The sequence below is a fragment of the Alosa sapidissima genome, chromosome 3 (genome assembly GCF_018492685.1).
Source record: "Alosa sapidissima isolate fAloSap1 chromosome 3, fAloSap1.pri, whole genome shotgun sequence".
Taxonomy (NCBI): Eukaryota; Metazoa; Chordata; class Actinopteri; order Clupeiformes; family Clupeidae; genus Alosa; species Alosa sapidissima.
In genome coordinates, this window is record NC_055959.1 from 11336256 (window position 1) to 11354579 (window position 18324).

Genomic DNA, 18324 nt, shown 5'->3' on the forward strand with positions numbered 1-18324 from the left:
AATGGAGAGGACCGGGGATATGGTTTTGTCTGAGCTTTTGGTGTTTCCACCACAAAGCACACCCAAGGACTGGGCGCTGAACGCACTAGCAAGTGTCCTAAAAGTGCTGGTTCACTGACTAGCATGAGCCCTAATGTGTCAGGAGGGAGCTAAACTCATAAGGTATTACGTATTTAAATTAAAAATTAGATTAAATTAGCTTCATTGACAGGCATAATCATTTTATGGGATGCAAAATGTTAAACTATAAAACAAAATGGACCTTTTCAAACAATCACTATAATCCTTAAATTAGCATATGCTAATTGGCCCCACCCACCTCAATTGAATTAGACTAACAGTAGGATGTGTTGGACTGGGTTATATACTAATTTATCTAACTATGACTGGGTGTAGGCTATGTACTAATTTATCTAACTGTAGGATAGAAGACAAAATAGATAATTTCCCAAAAGGAAGCATGTTTCTTAAAGAGACGCTAGCATCCATGGGTTTTAGCCTCCTTGCTAGCATGCCAGCCTCTAGGGGCAAATTAGAAGGATTGAGTCCAGGCAAGTGCAGGGTTTAGTCACACAGTCAAAACTTCACACATAGCCTAAACGCACCCCAGTTTTTGACTCAGTGTCATAATGTATGGCTACTTCTTTAAGATCCAACATGTCTGCCATTATTTATGCATGATTGTCTCATTATATATTTCATAATGCTGAAAGATGGCTATAGATGTCATATTATGTGTTAAAAGCAGCATAGCATTATAAATGTAGAAAAAAAGGGCATATTTTGGTGGCCAAATTTGAAGTCAAGATATGGGCCACTAGGGGGCGCTATGTGTTGGGGTCCATTTCAATTTTTGATCACTAGAGGTAGTACTATAACTGTACAAAGTTTCGTGCTTTCTGCAAAAACTGAACGATTCAGGTAAAAATCTGGCCTTAGCCGCTGTACTAACTTTCTTTTGTGCAAATAGGTGCAAGCTGAAGTCCCTCTGATAGCCACCAGAGGCTATCATCCACAACTTTGAAAACAAGTCACCCCTCCAAGTATCCACCCCTCCCCCAATGTTGAGAGGGGCGGGGTGACGAATGAGGCACGCGCTTGGGTTTTCTGGGAGAAGTCATGGACGCGCAATCACAACTGGGCTCACAACTCTGGAGCTGCGGCTGATGTTCGTAGACGCGAGTACTACACTCACGGGGACCTCCGTTGGAATTTGTGTTATGGATACTACTTGTCTCCATAGGAGTCATAGGCTTACGTTTTCAGACTGGGAATACAATCAACGTCAGTTTTTTTGTATTTAAACGTTATCAGATTTTCGGGGGCTGTGCATCCTACAGTCATGGAATGCGTACCATTGTGGGGAAGAAGTGGGGTTTTAAATCTCGCCGTCCACTCTTTGCATCCCCCAATGTTTGTTCGTTAGTTCTCATTAGCTGGCTAAAGTCAGGGCTCTACGGTGACAGAAAAATAATTGTAGGCTACTCTCATTATTTCGAATAGAAGCATAAAAAACATATCAGTTTTGTCGAAGGACTTCTGAAGTGGGCAATTTCTTTTGATCTGAGCGACACCTAATAATACAAGCCTCTTTGCGTGCTAACCAACCAAGCGAAAAAGTCGTCGGCTAGCCAGTGAGAAAGGCATACCTGACCAGGTTGTTTGTAAAAATGGAGGCTGTTATTGAAAAAGAATGCAGTGCACTTGGAGGCCTTTTTCAAACTATTATCGGTGACATGAAGGTAAGGGAACTTCTGTATTGTTTTGTTGTTTTCATTTATTCAACAGGGCTGACATAATAACGTTACCTTGTTTAGTCGTCTGGGTGGATTTTTTGTGGGGTTAAATTAGCGTTTGTATTGTGTTAACCAGCGAATCTAGAAGGATGTAAGAACCTTTGAAATATGCATAACGTTATCATCATCGTCTAACGTTAAGTCGCGCCTTTCCTGACCTTTTCCTAATGTTGACCTTTAGCTAGATATTGAAGCAAAATCATAACGTTGGTCATCAATTACGCCAAATGAGTTTGTGCCAACGCTAAAACGTGCTGCAAGGTTGTTTGGGTAGCTTGTCAATGGTGTGATTTACCTTAAGTTGCTCAGGTCAAGGCAATGGCATAAGTTACAAAAACCTTCTGGACTTTGTTGCTATTCGATTCGTTTCTGAGAACCAAAAGGTGAACAGTAACAAACAGCTTCCTGCAGTGGTTTACTGTATGTTCCTCTTTCCTTTAGCACACCTGCACTTGCTCTATGTGATGTTGATTTGACCACTAATGTCATGTAATGTAGGCCTATGCTGAGGGTGATAACATCCATTGCAAACTTCCACTGAGTGTCAGATGTTGGCTGGGTGATGAACATGGGGACCATTGTCTGACCATATCAACTCCAATCTTGAATGCCCTGTATCTAATTGAGTTTGTGTTATAATTGCCCTACAATTACAGGTCCCATGAGTTCGATACATTTTGCCATTTACAGAGATGTGGTGATACGTAGCATTGTATCTTTACCACTACTCTCTTTCAGTGGGGGGAATCACACAATACATCTGTAGAGCTGGCAGAACTAAGCTAGTAGAGATTACTGTACAGTGTACACCATTAAGGAGCCCGGCCCTCTAGGGGTCTGGAACACTGAGGAGCAGACACTATGCAGTAGTCTTGAATGCTGTACAGGGAAAGATAACTCTGTGTAGTGCACACAATGCTTAATTTGTTATTGTATTTTGTAGAGTTCAGCATTTATGGCTGTCCCACTCCAGCAGGAATTATGTTTAATGTCATCTGGAATAACATGGGGGTTACTTGCTGCCCTAGTGTCTCTCTCTCTCTCTACACACACACAGAGACGTCCTTACACATACTCACATTTTCAGTCAGAATACCAACCCCTCTTCTTGACATAGGTATAGAATTGCATGGAGTGACATTCTGAGGACAGTGATGGCAACAAATCAATGCCAGACATCTCAAATGCATTCCTGCACCCCACTTTTATAATGGCTCACTATAGGAGCAGGTTTTTGGAATGTGAAGTATCTCATTAGCACTAGTTATGAGCCCTCAGGGCAACCCGCAAGGGTCAAAATTTGTTGTTGATAGAAGGAGTGGAACCCCATCCCACCCAGACTCTTACCCTGACCCATATAGGCTAGTGAGACCGTGCGGTATGCCCATTTCCTCTGAAATGTTGAGTGACTGTCTATCTTTCTACAGTCTTAACCGAAAGACAGGTACCTGACATACATTTCGGTGCCCTCTGAGCTTAGCTAAAGTTAAGGTCAAAGTTGAATGCAGAGCTATTTAGCAGAGCTTCTGAACTTTCAAGATGCTTTGCACACAAGATTTTGACATGGCTTTTTTGTTTTGTTTTCTTTTTTTTACAGAGCAGTTATCCAGTCTGGGAGGATTTCATAAGCAAAGCTTCAAAGCTGCAATCCCAGCTAAGGTGAGTCATAATTGCGGAGCCTTTCCGGAGTTGTGATGCAAATAATTATAACTAATGGGACAGACCATAATTCATACAAAATTAGTTCCAAGAATGTTGCAGAAGACAATGAACAGGTCTTGCATGAGTGGTTGTGGTTGTTTTCTCTTTGCTGTAGTGTATCAGTGAATGACACACAGAGACCATTGGTCTGTCTGAAGTTATGGAAGTACTCAGCATAATACAGCAGAAGTGGCTGGATGGTCACCATGGTTCTGTTGATGTGTTATTTCTGCCCCCATCATCTTAAAACCCATAAATATGTTGCTTAATCCAATCAGAAGTCCAACACTTGAAAATTGTTTCAGTTCGGTGACGCTGTCTGAAAACGTGTAAAGCATTTCCTCGAGTGTCCCCATGTTAGTGTGCTGAAAGGTATGATTACAGAGTGATGAAATGTTTTTTAAACACCACATACAATCCAAGACGTCCTGTCTGGGGGGGTTGAAAGCATATTGGTGTCTGATACTCCACTTCTGGAACATTCATTGAGGGTGGAACGGTTACAGGACTGGAAATGGCCGCTCCTAGGCCTCCAAATGAAGCCCTGAAGGCAAAAGCTCTGTAATTTAGTCTGTGCACTCGAACTACAAAGCTCTATAATTACTGTTTTTTAGTCAGCTCTGCTTCTTTTCCTGTGGTGTAACCTCAGCGCTCTGCTCCGACTCTGATCTCTCTGCTTGACATGAGTCAAATCAGGAGATTTGTAAACAAAATATTTTTTTAGGCAGAGGCCTGATGTTCTTTTCCCCTCCAACGCAGTGTGACCCCTCCACAAGACTGCGTCCCATGCTGGAGTTCGACACATACCCAATGCCATAGACAAGAATAGAGCCTGACCCTGTTTATGTTCATCCTATGTCAACACTGTGTGTGTGTGTGTGTGTGTGTGTGTGTTTAAAGGGGGGGCGGTGGTGAAAGTTGTTTGAGTAGTTTTAGATCACACATGCTTCTCAGTTCTCACTGGTGTTTTAAAGCCATTCTATGACCTGATTAGGGATCTTGCAGCTGAAGCCAGAAGCTCTGTCTCCTCCCAAAATAGAAAAGAATTAGGAGATCCTCATTTCCTTTGTCCCAGGGAGGAGAAGGCCTTTTTTTTAGAGCGAGGGAGTATTTTTATCACCCTGTGAAGAAAAGGCCCCTCCTGCACTGCGTCCTCTGCCGTGTCGTCCTGCTGCCGTGTCGTCCTGCTGCCTCTCTCAGCAGCTGGGCTTGACTGAGGCTCGCATATCCCCAGTCAGATAGTGGACAGTGCTGGACGTTTATACGTTACAAAATATATTTTGTAAGATGAGTGCACCAATGCACCAGCATCTCTGGCTGTAACATCTTTGTAGTCATGGTTAGAGTCCAAGTTTGTGGACGGTGTTGAGCTGTGAAATAGTCAGGGAGGTTTACAACCAGCTCATCTTAATTGTGCCACATCGTGTGGTGGGTAGACTGAAACTGGGCTGCGCTAAATAACTTTTACACTGTCTGGCTCACAACTCGCCCAACGAGAGGCACATGTTGTCCAGTTGTGCGGTTGTCCACATGACGTTAGTGTTTTGATGAGACGGTGGTTGAGTCTGCGCCAGGCCAGCGCTCACGGTCTTGCTCGTGCCCCCTAAGCGGCAGCCTCTCTTCCCCCCCCAACTCGCTCTCACCCAATCGCTTGCCTCACTCGTGGCAGCCAGTGGAAACACTGAAACACATGATCAGATTTCACAGTTGTCTGCCCCCGTCAGACATTCCAAACATTGAGGAGAAATCGCTGTGCTGAGCGAGTGGACTTTTTTCCCTCTTCTTTTCCTTTTTTTTTCCATCAAGGTGTAAGGGTGGGGGAAGGATTTGTCTTGTGATGGAAAGTGAGTTACTTATCAGTTACTGTACACCTTAAAGCCATTATATCAAGTGTTATAGAGGGTATGATTCATCAAAGACAGATAACCTAAGGCAACCAATGCTCCAGCACCTGTTTGCCCTGATGCATATTCACCTGTGTTTTTGTTTCTCCCACTATTTTTTGCTGGCGGCTCTGCACCAAAGAACTCCTAAGAAGCAGCCTACCATTAATAAGCCTTCTACTTGAACCTTCACACGGCCTTAGAAGTATTCATCTCGGCTGACAAGTCCTCAAAACATTGTGTGCATGCTCTTGGAGGAAAGCTTTTTATTGCCAGTGCTATTAAAGATGGCTGTGGATTTAAACAATGTTCTGGCCATTAAATAGCCTTAGTTGGTGAAATGGCTTTAAATTAAACAAACAAACAAACAAAAGATGGCTGTGGTGAGAGGTAGGTGAACCTAACAGTGACCCCTGTGCTGTTCCTCTGTCTGTCCAGAACCACAGTGGTGGCCACGGCAGCCTTCCTTGATGCCTTCCAGAAGGTAGCTGACCTGGCGACCAGCTCTCGAGGTAAGCAGCATATTTATTGCTTTTTGGTTCTGTGATGATTGTCACCCAATCTCTAAACTGTACTGGGAATGAAGGGGGGGGGGGGGGGTGCAGCCAATAAAATTCCTCTGAAGGAGTTGTAGTGCTCTCCATCCCCCTGCGTGTGTGTAAATTATTCAACTATGACGTGCACATTTAAGATTGGACATTTTCAAACGTGAAGTATCACACACACACACACACACACACGCACACACGCACACACGCACGTGCACGTACACACCCTCCCTCCCTCCCTCACTCCCTTCCAGGCAGCCTGCCTCATGAGTACCTAAAAATAGGCCAGGCTCAGAAAGACATGGGCATTCATCAAGCACGCCAGTGGGGGAAATGGGAAGGGTAGAGGGTCCTTTAGCGCTCACATCCTGTGTGTGTGTGTGTGTGTGAGAGAGAGAGAGACACACACACATAGCGTCACTCACAAGTGTGTGTGTGTGTGTGTGCGCGCGCCTGTTTATTTGTGATTGACTCTACAGTGCTGGAATATTTTGCTGACTCACTTGCAGGATCTCATGCAAGTAGCTGGCAGTGATGGTGCAGATGGCTGTGACTGTCTCTCTCTGTCTGTCTCTCTCTCTCGCACACACACACACACACACACACACACACACACACACACACACACACACACACACACACACACACACGCACACACGCACACACACACACACATAAACAATGTCCCCACTGAGCCTGAGTTTCACTAGAACCTTTCTACTAGAATTCTATATGTTGTTTTTCACATAGCCTCATAGTGCTACTTCATTGCACACACTGTGGCCATGAAACCCCACTGAAACACAAGATCACCTTTAGGAGCACCATAATCAAATAATATGGCCAAAATACAGTACATCAGTTGACTAGCGAGCTTCTATCAGCTGTCGGCATCCATGGTCCTGAGAGTACTTTGGGTGGAGTTTGACCGGCCAGAACCCTTTGGCAAGTCATCTGTCTAGTTTTAGATTTTCTGTCTCCTAAAATAGCACTGAAACGGAGCTTAACTGAGCTTTGGGTGTAATCACGCACATTTATACATTACAAAATATATTTCGTAAGATGACTACACCAACGCTCCAGCATCTGTGGCGTAATGTCATAGTTCTAGTTTGTTGGGGCCCCTCACCGATGGCTTGTGTGTTTGACGTGTTTTAACATGTTTATCTGGTTTAGCAGAAAACAGGGCAGTGACTGTACTCCCAGAGTTTCTTTCTCTTTTTTTTGCGCAGTCCTTCTGTCAGCGTTTGTTTTTCATTGAGCTCGTGGTGAAGGGTGGTGTCTATATTTGTGTGGTTTTGTTTTGCTTTGTTTTTATGCTGCTGTTATGCATCAGCAGGTCAGGTACACGTACCTGTCAAAAGATGATGAGTGACGTTGTCAACGGCAAGTGGTAAACAATGAAATGGCTTCTCAAATAAATCAAAATAATAGCAGCACCAACAGCTACATACTATTAGACTGTTTTCTAAAACTGATAGTTCCGGTCCTTGATGTGATTGGCTGAATCGTGTTCGATGCCGTTGTAAAATGCAGCATAAACATACACCTTGACCGCGTTTCGTTGTATATTACTGCGCTACCATAACTTGATACAAAAATTAAAGTAGCTACGTTTCAACGTTGCTTGGCAACCATTCAGATAGAGGAAATATATTTCTTGGCGGAAGAGGGAATCGGTTCCATTTCTAGTTGCTGTGCCTTTACTTTATGAAACTGCCAGGTATTTATGGTAACAGTTTTAGAAAAGCAATAAGCCACTCTCTGGGCTTATTGCTTAATTCTTCCCTAGTCTTCTTTTCATTGTTGTTTTTTGATTCCAGAGTAGTGTTTTGTGTTAAAAGAAGGTTTTAAGCCTCTTGCAATACTTGAACATTGGCCTACTGCGCAGATCATTGTTGCTTAAGAAATGTTTACTTCCATTTTTAATATGAACACAAATGAAAATGATATGTGTTTGTTGCCCGGCTCTGGTGTTCGTTACTCACAGGCCCAGTGACTTCTAGCCTCCTTTTTCCTCTAACAACGGTCTGTTATCTTTCCTCTTTTTGACTTTATGAGAATCTTTTCCGTATGCTCTCATGTGAACTATGTGATGGGAGAGTGTGGAGGACAACATACATCATTGCCTTGTGTCTGGAGATGCAGGCTCACCCTTCAGTTAGGGTCTTCCTCACAGCTGGGCCGAAAGCCTAGATCTTTGCAACGAGTTTGAGTTTGTTTGGTGGAATTGAATAAGCGTTATTGCTTCTACCCAAGAATGGGAGCCAAGGGAATATGTCATAAATTCTAAAGCACCTCAAATTTGTGTTAACAACTGACAGAAATGTAAGGCTATCCAATCAATTTCAGTTGAGTGCCAAGACCTCTTTGTTTGTGCAGCTTAACATTGCCTGTTGATAGCTGCCAAAAGTGCTCTCTAATCAGGAAAAAAGACTCTCCAGTCTCTCCATAGCTATCCCCTACAGGCCACACAACATACAGTATACAACAGCATAACAATGTAACACACTCATGCCATATGGTAGTAACCAGTGGCTGTCTTCCTGTGTAGTTCATGATTTTCCATCGAGATAGAAGTCTTAATCTGATGACTCCCTGTTTGCCAACAAGGGGTCTGATAGCTGTAATGGTAAACATGTGTTTGTGATTTTGAGGAGAAGTGTGTGTGTGTGCGTGCGTGCGCGTATGTGTGTGTGCAGTTTGTGTATCATTGACTGCCTACTCTGCTGAGTTGAGCTGAAAGGTGCCTGTTTACTGCTTAGAGTTAGCTCATTCTGGCTTAGTGTCAATTCCTATCAAGTAGGTTGTTTATCCATCTCCTCAAATGGCCAGACCTCATTTGTGTGTTTACATGATGTGTACACCCAAAGGTTTGTGGCCCGTCAGATTAATATTTAATGTCTGTAGCTATTTGAAATGTGGCAGTGCAATTAGGAAGCGGTGGCTCTTTGATGGGGCCATATTTCTTGGGAGTAAGGTCCAACCCAGAAATTCAAGTATTGCACTAGCCTATTTGAATATAAACTTTTTTGACCAATCAAGGTCACTTTTACAACCCAGACTATACCCCACCCTTTGCTTATTGTGTGTGTGTGCGTGTGTGTGTGTGCGTGTGTTTGTGTGTATGTAGGCACGAGCCCTTATGGAGGTTACCCTTTGGTCTTAATCATGTAGCACAGCTGCAAAGCTCCTCAGGCTGGTCTGGTGGCCTCTCGTGTGTGTGTGTGTGTGTGTGTGTGTGTGTGTGTGTGTGTGTCCGCCTCCGCCTCCCCCCATGCAGCAGTGTGATGGAGCAGAGGGATCACAGGGTAGCAGACCCCTGCAGAGTGGTGTGGAGGAGATGGCTTCAACAGCAGACAAGACACACACACACACACACACACACACACACACAGGCCCACATGCAGACGCAAGCACTCCCAGGCAAAGCAGACAAGACACACACACACACACACACACACACACACACACACACACACACACACACACACACACACACACAGGCCCACACAGGCCCACATGCAGACGCAAGCACTCCCAGGCAAAGCTAAATCACTGTACTCTACAGCGTTTAGCCCTCCTCATAACTTTTCCTCCCGCTCCTGTCAACCGTTTGGGGGTCGTGTACACGTCACACGTTTGGAGCTGGCGCTGACGTCGGCGATGACGCCACAGAGGTGTCCACCCTGCACTCACTCATCTGCTCGCGGCGGTCTGTCTTGTCAACTTCTGGGGCGTTGACAGTCGCCATAGAAACTGCCCGTCTCGTATGAGGCAACTGCAGACAGGAAGCGGAGCTCGTTCTGCAGGTTTTGACTGATTACCCCCACGGTACAGCTGTGCCGCGCCATCTCCGCCACGAGCGCCAGAGTTAGGAGGTTATTAGAGCAGGATTATAATAAGCCCTACAGCTGTGGCATCCGTTGGCATGTGCCGACGGCACCCTGCTGTCTGCCCGAGGGGCGGGAGGAGGAGGAGGAGGAGGAGGAGGAGGAGGAGGAGGAGGAAGAGGGGTGGGAGAGGGCAGAATTGCAGCCGACATGCCCACCCACTGGCCTGATTATAGTAGTAGTAGTAGTAGTAAATGTAACGACTCATTTGTGTACACACATATAAAAAAGGTGCCACTTAGAATACATAAAGGATTTTTAAAGCTTAGGGCGCCTATGGTGCTGTTAGTCATAAGTGCTTCGCTTCTTTTAGCTGCAAAGCATAAGGTACTGTAGAGTTGGTGTGGATGATGAAATGGAAAGAAGGCGAACATATGCTGGATTTGCATGTGACGCAACGTCCTAGTGTTTGCGCACACAAGTCGATATGTAAATATTGAGTGAAGTGTACAAACAACAGCTGTGTACTTTTCCACTTTTTGACCATTGACGTTGCAGAGGGGGAAGTAAAAAATACTTTCCACTTGGATTTTTAGAAAGAAAAAAGAAATCCAAATGTCTGCTAGAGTGGCAACACTGAACCTTTCTGCTATTAATGAGAAAATGAAAAAAAATAAACAAACTATGAAAAGCCCCACCCTGTCCCGTAATTTAAACAGCCCCTGATGCACAAATAAAAGTTATAACAAACATGTTCCTTATCTTTCCCAGGTTACTTTTATAACCTGCCATAAAAGTTATTACTATCATACTGCTCTCCGAATCAGGTGTCAATGGCCTCTTTTCAGGATCCGCTTTCTACTGGAAGGAATTTCCCTCGCCACAGGAGTGTGTCTTGTCACCGATCAGACGTCTTGTCACCTACTGAAACCAGACAGTTGTCTAAGATTTGATGATTGAAATGATATTGTTTTTCACCCCGTCACGTGGACTGAGTTCATGCGGACTCAGACGTGCAAACTGTGTCGTGCGTGTAATGGCTGAGTGGACGCGAGACATGAGTGTGACTTTCCATCTCGTGTTCTCTAGACAATGGTTTCCACACAGCTTGGGTAGAGTCAGAGTGTAGCCCGAGTCTTTGATTTTGTTATTCAAATGAGATGCTGGACGTGCAAATTGACTGGAATCTTTGCACTTAAGGCCTAGTCCACACGTACTGTACCAAACCGATCTTTTTTTCCTCCGTCTTCCCTGGAACCGTATCAAGAATATTTGCGTCCAAACGGATCCATCTCAACACGACTCAACACGTTACTTCATACCCCAGGCCTATAGGTGGCACTGTGTCTTTACAGAAATTCACCAAAACTTGCAAAACTTTAAAAACGCTTTAAAAACAGACAGAATAGGCTACGGCGAAATGGCTAGTGCAAGGAAACCAGAATTGTTTGTGTGGACTGATGGTGAACAGTCAACTGTAAAACTAATAAACTTTATTTTACGGTTTGTGAAGGTTGCAGTCCCGTCCTTTATTTGGCTAACGCAGGTAGGCCTACTAATCACCTTTACTTTCTTTGGTTGTAGGATAGTCCGTGATTCACATTAGTTTTGGCTATCACCGCAATTAGGCTACTAAACGCAAGGCTTACCCAAGTTCTAGGCTATTCTGTCGCCACATTTATAATATTGCTATAAAACCTTCGTTAGTAACAGTCAATACTTTTGCCTGCATAAAGTATTGACTAATAAAGTATTGTAAAATAAAGTTTATTAGTTTTACAGTTGACTACAGTTGACAGTTCACCATCAGTCCACACAAACAATTCTGGTTTCCTTGCACTAGCCATTTCGTCATAGCCTATTCTGTCTGTTTGTAAAGCACAAACTTTGGTCAATTTCTGTAAAGAAACCGTGCCACCTATAGGCCTGGGGTATGAAGTAACGTGTTGAGTCGTGTTGAAATGGATCCGTTTGGACGCAAATATTCTTGATGCGGTTTCAGGGAAGATGGAGGAAAAAAAGATCGGTTTCGTACGTGTGGACTAGGCCTTAAGTGCAAAGATTCCAGTCAATTTGCACGTCCAGCATCTCATTTGGACTAGCCCTCAAACGGGCTATGGTTTCAGATTTCTCCACTCTGGGACCAGGTTTCAGAAAAGTGTGGTTTCGGGCAGTGCGTTTACAGGATTCGTTTGGACGCTCGGCCAAGACGAAGCAAAACCTCTGCGTTTAACCTAAAAAGCGTCTCCGTGTGGACAGGCCCTAAGATGACCTCTCCTGCATGTCATAAGACCGGCAGGTGCTGTGCAAACTTTGCACCCTGTAAGTGACACCTTGAATTAACGGGGGTTTTTGTGTGTTGAGATTCCAAGTAAAAAGAAAATACACTGGAAAGGTTCTTTTTTGTCCACATTAAACATCTGTGAAGTGTGTCTGTTTTCAAGTTCAATATGGGGATAAGAGATTGTGAAAGATAATGTGTCGTAATGTTTACTCTGTCTGACTAAGGGTTGTGTTTGTTTATCTTAGCCTGAGGCTCGGAATACACTTCTCATGTCTGGCTCATCAGAGTAGTGAGTCTAATGCTGTTGTTATAATGGCATGTTGTTATGCTCAACCTATCATGACAGGATATAATTTGCTCTTTGAATCTGTTATCATAGTTCCACTGGTTTTCAATCATGCTAAAAAAAATGTTCCAACTTTATCAGAGTTTGTTGAGACATGTTACTTCTATCAGTTTGATCTTGAAGGTGGGTGTTTTCAATGAGATTCTTTCCAATAACTGACTGGTGAGCATTGTAGTCCACTCATTTGTTGAGGGTGCCTGTGTTATGTGTCTACGTGTGTGCAGGTTTGTTTAGGTACACTGTGTTGTGCAAATCAGGCCTACACGCCTTTATGCAGATCTACCCTTTTTATGTAGCAGCGCAAGACTACCATCTTATTTTGTTTACTTCCCCTTTATCAGTGTTTGTCCAGAGTCTCTGGGCAAGTCTCTTCCCATCGCTCTCCCATGTCTCTGACTGGTCCTTTTATCAGAGTGCTTTTCAGGTCTCTTCACTGGAAACCCCATGACTTGTTTACCGCAAGGCCATTAATTATAAAATCAGATTTGGCTGATTTGATCACAGAGTTAGGGCTTGTCTCAGGCATCGCTCTTTTCTAAATCCCAGTCTGAATCACTGTGTGTGTGTGTGTGTGTGTGTGTGTGTGTGTGTGTGTGTGTGTGTGAGACCTGCTCCATACTATGCTTCTCAAGTGGTCACTTCGCATGTGATGTGACATGTACACAAATGTGCTCTCTCATGAAAGCAACACGCAACAGACAAATGCTTAATTTGGTCGTGCAACTCTCTTAGCAGAAGCAGTCATGTGCTGGTAAAGAAGCCCTCATGCTTTTTTTTGTTTTTTGTTTCGTTTTAGAAGCCTGGTTCATTTTTCCCATAGATACCAATGGTGCTCAGATCATATTTTCCTTGAATGGATAATGGTTCCCTGTGGCTTGCTGAATGGGCCTGTGTGCATGTCTGTCTAAATGCTCTGACTTTATTATGGGTCTTTTGTGAGCCAGGCGAGGGGCCTTCTTAGGGTCCTGCATAGGCTACTACTGTAGAACCCCCAACAGTGGAGGCCTTTGTGAAGGTCCCTTGACTTTCTCCAACACGAGGCCATGCACCCCTGTTTCAGGCAGGCGGATGGTGTCCATCTGCCCTGCTGGTTAATGAGCGAAGATGAAGTCATGCAGCGCTCTCTGAGAGGAAGCTCAGTCGTGGGATGCTACGGTCGGTCTCCGGGCTCAAACTGGCGCGATCGCCTGGACGAGGCGCGGCCTCTGCCCACTCTGGCTCCAGCTTCGGCTCCAGATCTCTCTGGAATCTTGGCACTGAGCAGTGCGGGCTCATTTTAGGAATGGAGTAGCCTGACATACCAGCGTCAGCCATTACGAGCAGTGATGAAGCGTGCGCGTGTGTGTGTGTGTGACCGAATTTAAAGCACTAAAAGGCATCAACTGATCACAGCAATGCTTGAAAGGGATTAACTTCACATCCTTTCATTTGGCCCATTTAGCTATTGGTTTCCTTCTTTTTGCCCTCTTTGATTTATGCCCTTGAAATCTGGAACCATGTCCACTTCTGTGAGTAATCTGAATGAGTCTCTTGAGACTGAGGGAGTAGAGGGCCTGAGGTTTCCCTCTGATTATCTAGGGTCAAGACTAATCCACATGTTGGGGAAAAGCTATTGCATCCCAATTCTGTCTAGCTGTCATCCTGTGTGAGGATATGGGCCAGATTTAAGATTTGGGTCAAGTCGACTTTATACTAATCAGCCGACTACATCTTGAGTGAAACAACACAAAAATTAGTTAGTAGAGGTGGTTTATGGCCTTGAGGCTGGTTTATATGCTAAATCAGATTGCTCATTTTTATGATGTGTGATTTTTTTTATTTTTTATATGGTTTCTCACCAAAGGTTTCGACAAGGGATTTTTTTTTTCTTTTCACACACATGACATGAACATTAACTGGAGTGACACTTTTAAAGGTTAAAGGTCACCAGACAGAAGTGCTTAGTCTCACCCCAGTACTTAAAAGAAGACCGCAACCCAATTAAGACTGTCAAGTCTCGATAGTCAAACATTTGAGTTCATCAAGGACACTACAAGCTAACTGAAACATTTCCACTCCCCTTATAAAATCAGCCCTGGTCGTACAAACTCATTCATTTGTGAGATTAGAGATGTAGAATTATAAGATTTATGTCTTATTGCAGATTTGTTGGATTTAAGGTCTTGTTGACATCTCCGGATGCCAGTTTGTCATTGAGTGCCGGTAATTCGGCATAATCCAGATGTGTTATGTTTCTCCCTAAGCCAGAATTATCACATAGTCTACTGACATGCCTCTGGTGTGTTATATCCCTGGGTTCACTGGCTCTAAACAAGAAACGGGTTCTAACTGAATAAATGCCAGAGGTTCGCTGACTGATATCATCAGGTCAGGTTCATCTAATAAAGATGGCTGAAATCAGTGTGGCTTTTCAGTCAAGGTCTACTCATCTTCCTAGTTCATTGCACTGAAAGGACCTATCCCTTGGCTCTGTGTCTTGGCCCCTTTAATGTATGACCAGTTTAGGAGGAGGCCCAGAAATACATCTCCAAAATTAAACATAATGCCAGAGTGTCATTTTTAGTAGTTGAACAAAAATATTCCTCAGAGTTTGACCATTCCCAAGGTTTTAGGTACTTGTGGCAGCATGTTATTTCAAACACTTTTGTCTCAAAGCTGCTACTAGGTTCCATGTTTCTGTTGGCGTTGAGTGTATGGGTGTATATCTGCAGTAGTACGCCCTAGTTGCATGGAGTGGAACGTAAAAAGCCATGCTGGCCCTGGCCTTAGTTTGGACTCTTGTGCTCCTCCTCCTGTTACTCTGGCATCATTTATTCATGTTTTTAATGAGCTGAAGTTGTGGGAGCTGAAAACAATGTCAGAACGAGAGGCTAACGTATGGGAGCTGTGACACATTTGTGGCAAATTGTCCACTGAGGGAAGTTTGTCACACACACACTGTCCACTGGGGTGACGGTGGATGATGCGTGCTGTTCTCACTCTGTGGGTGACCGTGGGTGGCCTAAAGGCACTCTGCCCCTACTGACACAAGGACCCCCCCCCCCTTCCCTAATTGGGCTGGGGAACAGTGGAGCTGGCATGTTGGAGAGTGTTTCTCACTGGCTTTAATTAATGGTAATGAATCATTAGAGAATGGCTTGGGTGGCCTTGTCTTGCCAGGCAGGCCAAAACGTGTAGCTGACTACGTAGCTGAGCCCTATTGAAAAGTGCCATTCAGTTTTCTGTGAATCAGCCACCTTGTTTTGGCCCCAGCAGAACTGGCCTCACACCGATGTGTCAAATACACTGCATGAGAAGGCATGTGCCCAAGTTGTTTTTTAGGGTCAACATGATTGATAACCGAAACCATCTGTCATGGCCTGACTCTTAGTGTTTTAGTGTTGTTTTATGGTTTTATTGGAGTAGAAGTACACACACACACACACACACACACACACACACACACAAGTTTCATGATTACTTTCATCTAGCAATCATCATCCTCTGGTTTTAACGAAGCTGTGCCTACATAAAAGCACTGAAATGATGTGGTTTTTACTTATTCAACCCTGTATTATTGTGAACTGGTCGATATTTTTGGGTGCTAAAATGCAACAAACAAATGAGAAAGTAGCTTTAATGGTGTTGCTGTGGGACCAATCTGTATGTGTCCGTATGGTATGTGTACAGATCTCTATCTTTTTAACGCTTGAAGGGGTCTGCATTGTCTCTCTTTGTGACTTGACCATTCAAGCGAAAAGGAAGACGTGCTCATTGGCTGTGTATATCACAGCAGTGGACATTTGAAACCTCTTCATTCAGATAACAAAAGGCAGGAAGCAAGAGTTAGATAGCACGCTGGCCAGAGACTCCTGGCCCTCTGAACTATGACCAGCTTGTTATGATCTCGACTTTATATAAATTCTGCAAAAAGTCCCTATGTGTCCGAATGACCCTAATGTGGCCGTGCCAAGGACCAGTACAGGGAACACTAAAAATCCAATCTCTCATTTAAAAACTAGAAGCTTTGCATTTGTTGCACTTTGCTCACAAAATGGGCAAAAACAGACAGACAAGTATTTTGCAGGTGAAGAAGCTCAAAAGACATCTTGTCTAAAGACTGAAGCTTGGACTAAAGACGAACCTTAAAGTTTAAAGGTCAACATGCGAGAGAAAAGAAGCGTCCTCTTGGGGGGACTTAAGTCTTGAGCAGACCCGTATGAAGTCCATCTGCTCTGAGTTTGTTGTGCTCGTGTCCTGGACTACAGGGGCAGCGAGCGTCACGGTGTTTTCAGGCACGAACCAAATGTAGCTCAGGTGCGGAGAGGCCAGCCGTGGTCAACCAGAGCCAGCAGGCCCTGCCTACGCTGCTGAGGGCTTTTAAAGGGAGTGTGTGTGTGGAAGCGGTAGCTGCTCTCTGAAGCACTGAAGGGGGTTCAGGGTCTCAAGGCCCAGGGGCATTAGCTCCTGGCTAAAGATCTGCTGCTGAGTTGTGTGTGCGTGCGTGAGTGTGTGTGTGCGAACTACCCAGCAGCCTCTGGCTCTGTTCCTGTAATTAGCAACAAAATGGGCGGCTGGCTGCTGTTGCGCACAAGGGCCTTCTCTGGGGGTAGGGCCTGTGGAGATGGAGAACATCTGTGCTGAGGGGGGGGGGGGGGGGGGGGTTGTGATCTGCAGAACTGAACTCAGCCCATCTGAAATGACACGGCCAGGTGCTCTTTCAAGTTGGGCTTATCTGGCTCCGAAACCCGGCAGATTTGTTCAATTGGGCGTCCAGCGGTCTCATTAAGGAAGAATTCCAGTAGATGGTTGTTGTGTTGCAGTCATTGTGCTGTTATCGTAAAAGATAAGTTGTTGTGACATTGTTGGGTCTACTGTTTTGGAATACTGATGTACCATAATAGAAGCAGTGATTGCCAACTGAAATTTCAGGAAAACCGTAATTGTGGTCAGTTGAAGTAAATTTTCCTTTGCGTACCTACCTTAAGATCACTAGACTTTGATGGTATCCTGAAGGTATGGAAAAAGGATTGCGGTATAATAAAGTTTGCTACATTTGTTTTCTTTCTTAACGGCATTATGTAGTGCAATGTTGTTCAACAATACTGAGGAGCTTTCCAATATGGGAATTTGAGTAGTGGTTATTAGAATATTACTAGTCACTGTGACATGTACAGTGTAAAACCTAAGTTCGCTTTGGACAAAAGCGTCTGCCAAATCCCATACCATAACCAAACCACTGTACTCTGTGTGTGTGTGTGTGTGTGTGTGTGTGTGTGTGTGTGTGTGTGTGTGTGTGTGTGTGTGTGTGTGTGTGTGTGTGTGTGTGTGTGTGTGTGTGTGTGTGTGTGTGTGTGTGTGTGTGTGTGTGTGTGTGTGCGCGCGTGTGTGTGGGCGTGTGTGTACTCTTTGTTTCTGCCGCCATCAGAAGCTCTGAGATAAGAACAAGTCTGTCCCTTGGTAAGAGACACTGGCCCACGCCTCATTGCTTCCATGTGCGCAAGTCATTTTCAGTTTGCACTCTGAAACGACATTTGTGATGGTAGCTGATAGACGTGACCAGAGATCGTTATCCGTCCCGAGACAGAACGCTCTCCTGATGAATGGCATTAGTGTGGATTTGACACACGGGCGTTTGCCTAAACCCGCCGTAATCCTCCACGCAATTAAAACAGGAAAGCTGCTTTATTTATAGGGAGCTCCCCCCCCCCCCCCCCTCCCAGAGCGGTCAGCCATTGAGGGAAGTGCGGAGACAGGAGTGTAAGTGTGAGCGTGCAGTGTAGTGTTTCTGCCACTGTGCACTCACACATGACAGGCCAGCGGCGGCAGTGGTCGTGGTAGCGGGCGGCTCCTGAAAAGCAGTATTTATCTCTGAGGACCGGCGCGCCCAGAAGTCACAAACAACAAGTGAAATGTCAGGAGAGCAGCAGCGGCAGCGCTCCACTCCGCTCCTC

General features: G+C 44.7%; 1 protein-coding gene across 4 annotated transcripts in view; it reads left to right on the forward strand.

Annotated features, from left to right (window-relative positions):
- The first annotated feature begins 1109 nt into the window (after positions 1–1109).
- LOC121704918 (protein MTSS 1-like) overlaps positions 1110–18324 on the forward strand; it is a 33094-nt gene continuing 15879 nt past the window's right edge. For 3 of the 4 annotated variants that reach the window (XM_042085466.1, XM_042085468.1, XM_042085467.1), the window contains exons 1-3: positions 1111–1742; positions 3394–3455; positions 5819–5892. In XM_042085466.1, coding sequence (XP_041941400.1) covers positions 1671–1742; positions 3394–3455; positions 5819–5892 — 208 coding nt within the window. In that variant the 5' untranslated portion in view covers positions 1111–1670. Of the gene's footprint in view, positions 1743–3393; positions 3456–5818; positions 5893–18324 lie in introns of all 4 variants that reach the window. The other variant, XM_042085465.1, reaches the window with a different exon arrangement.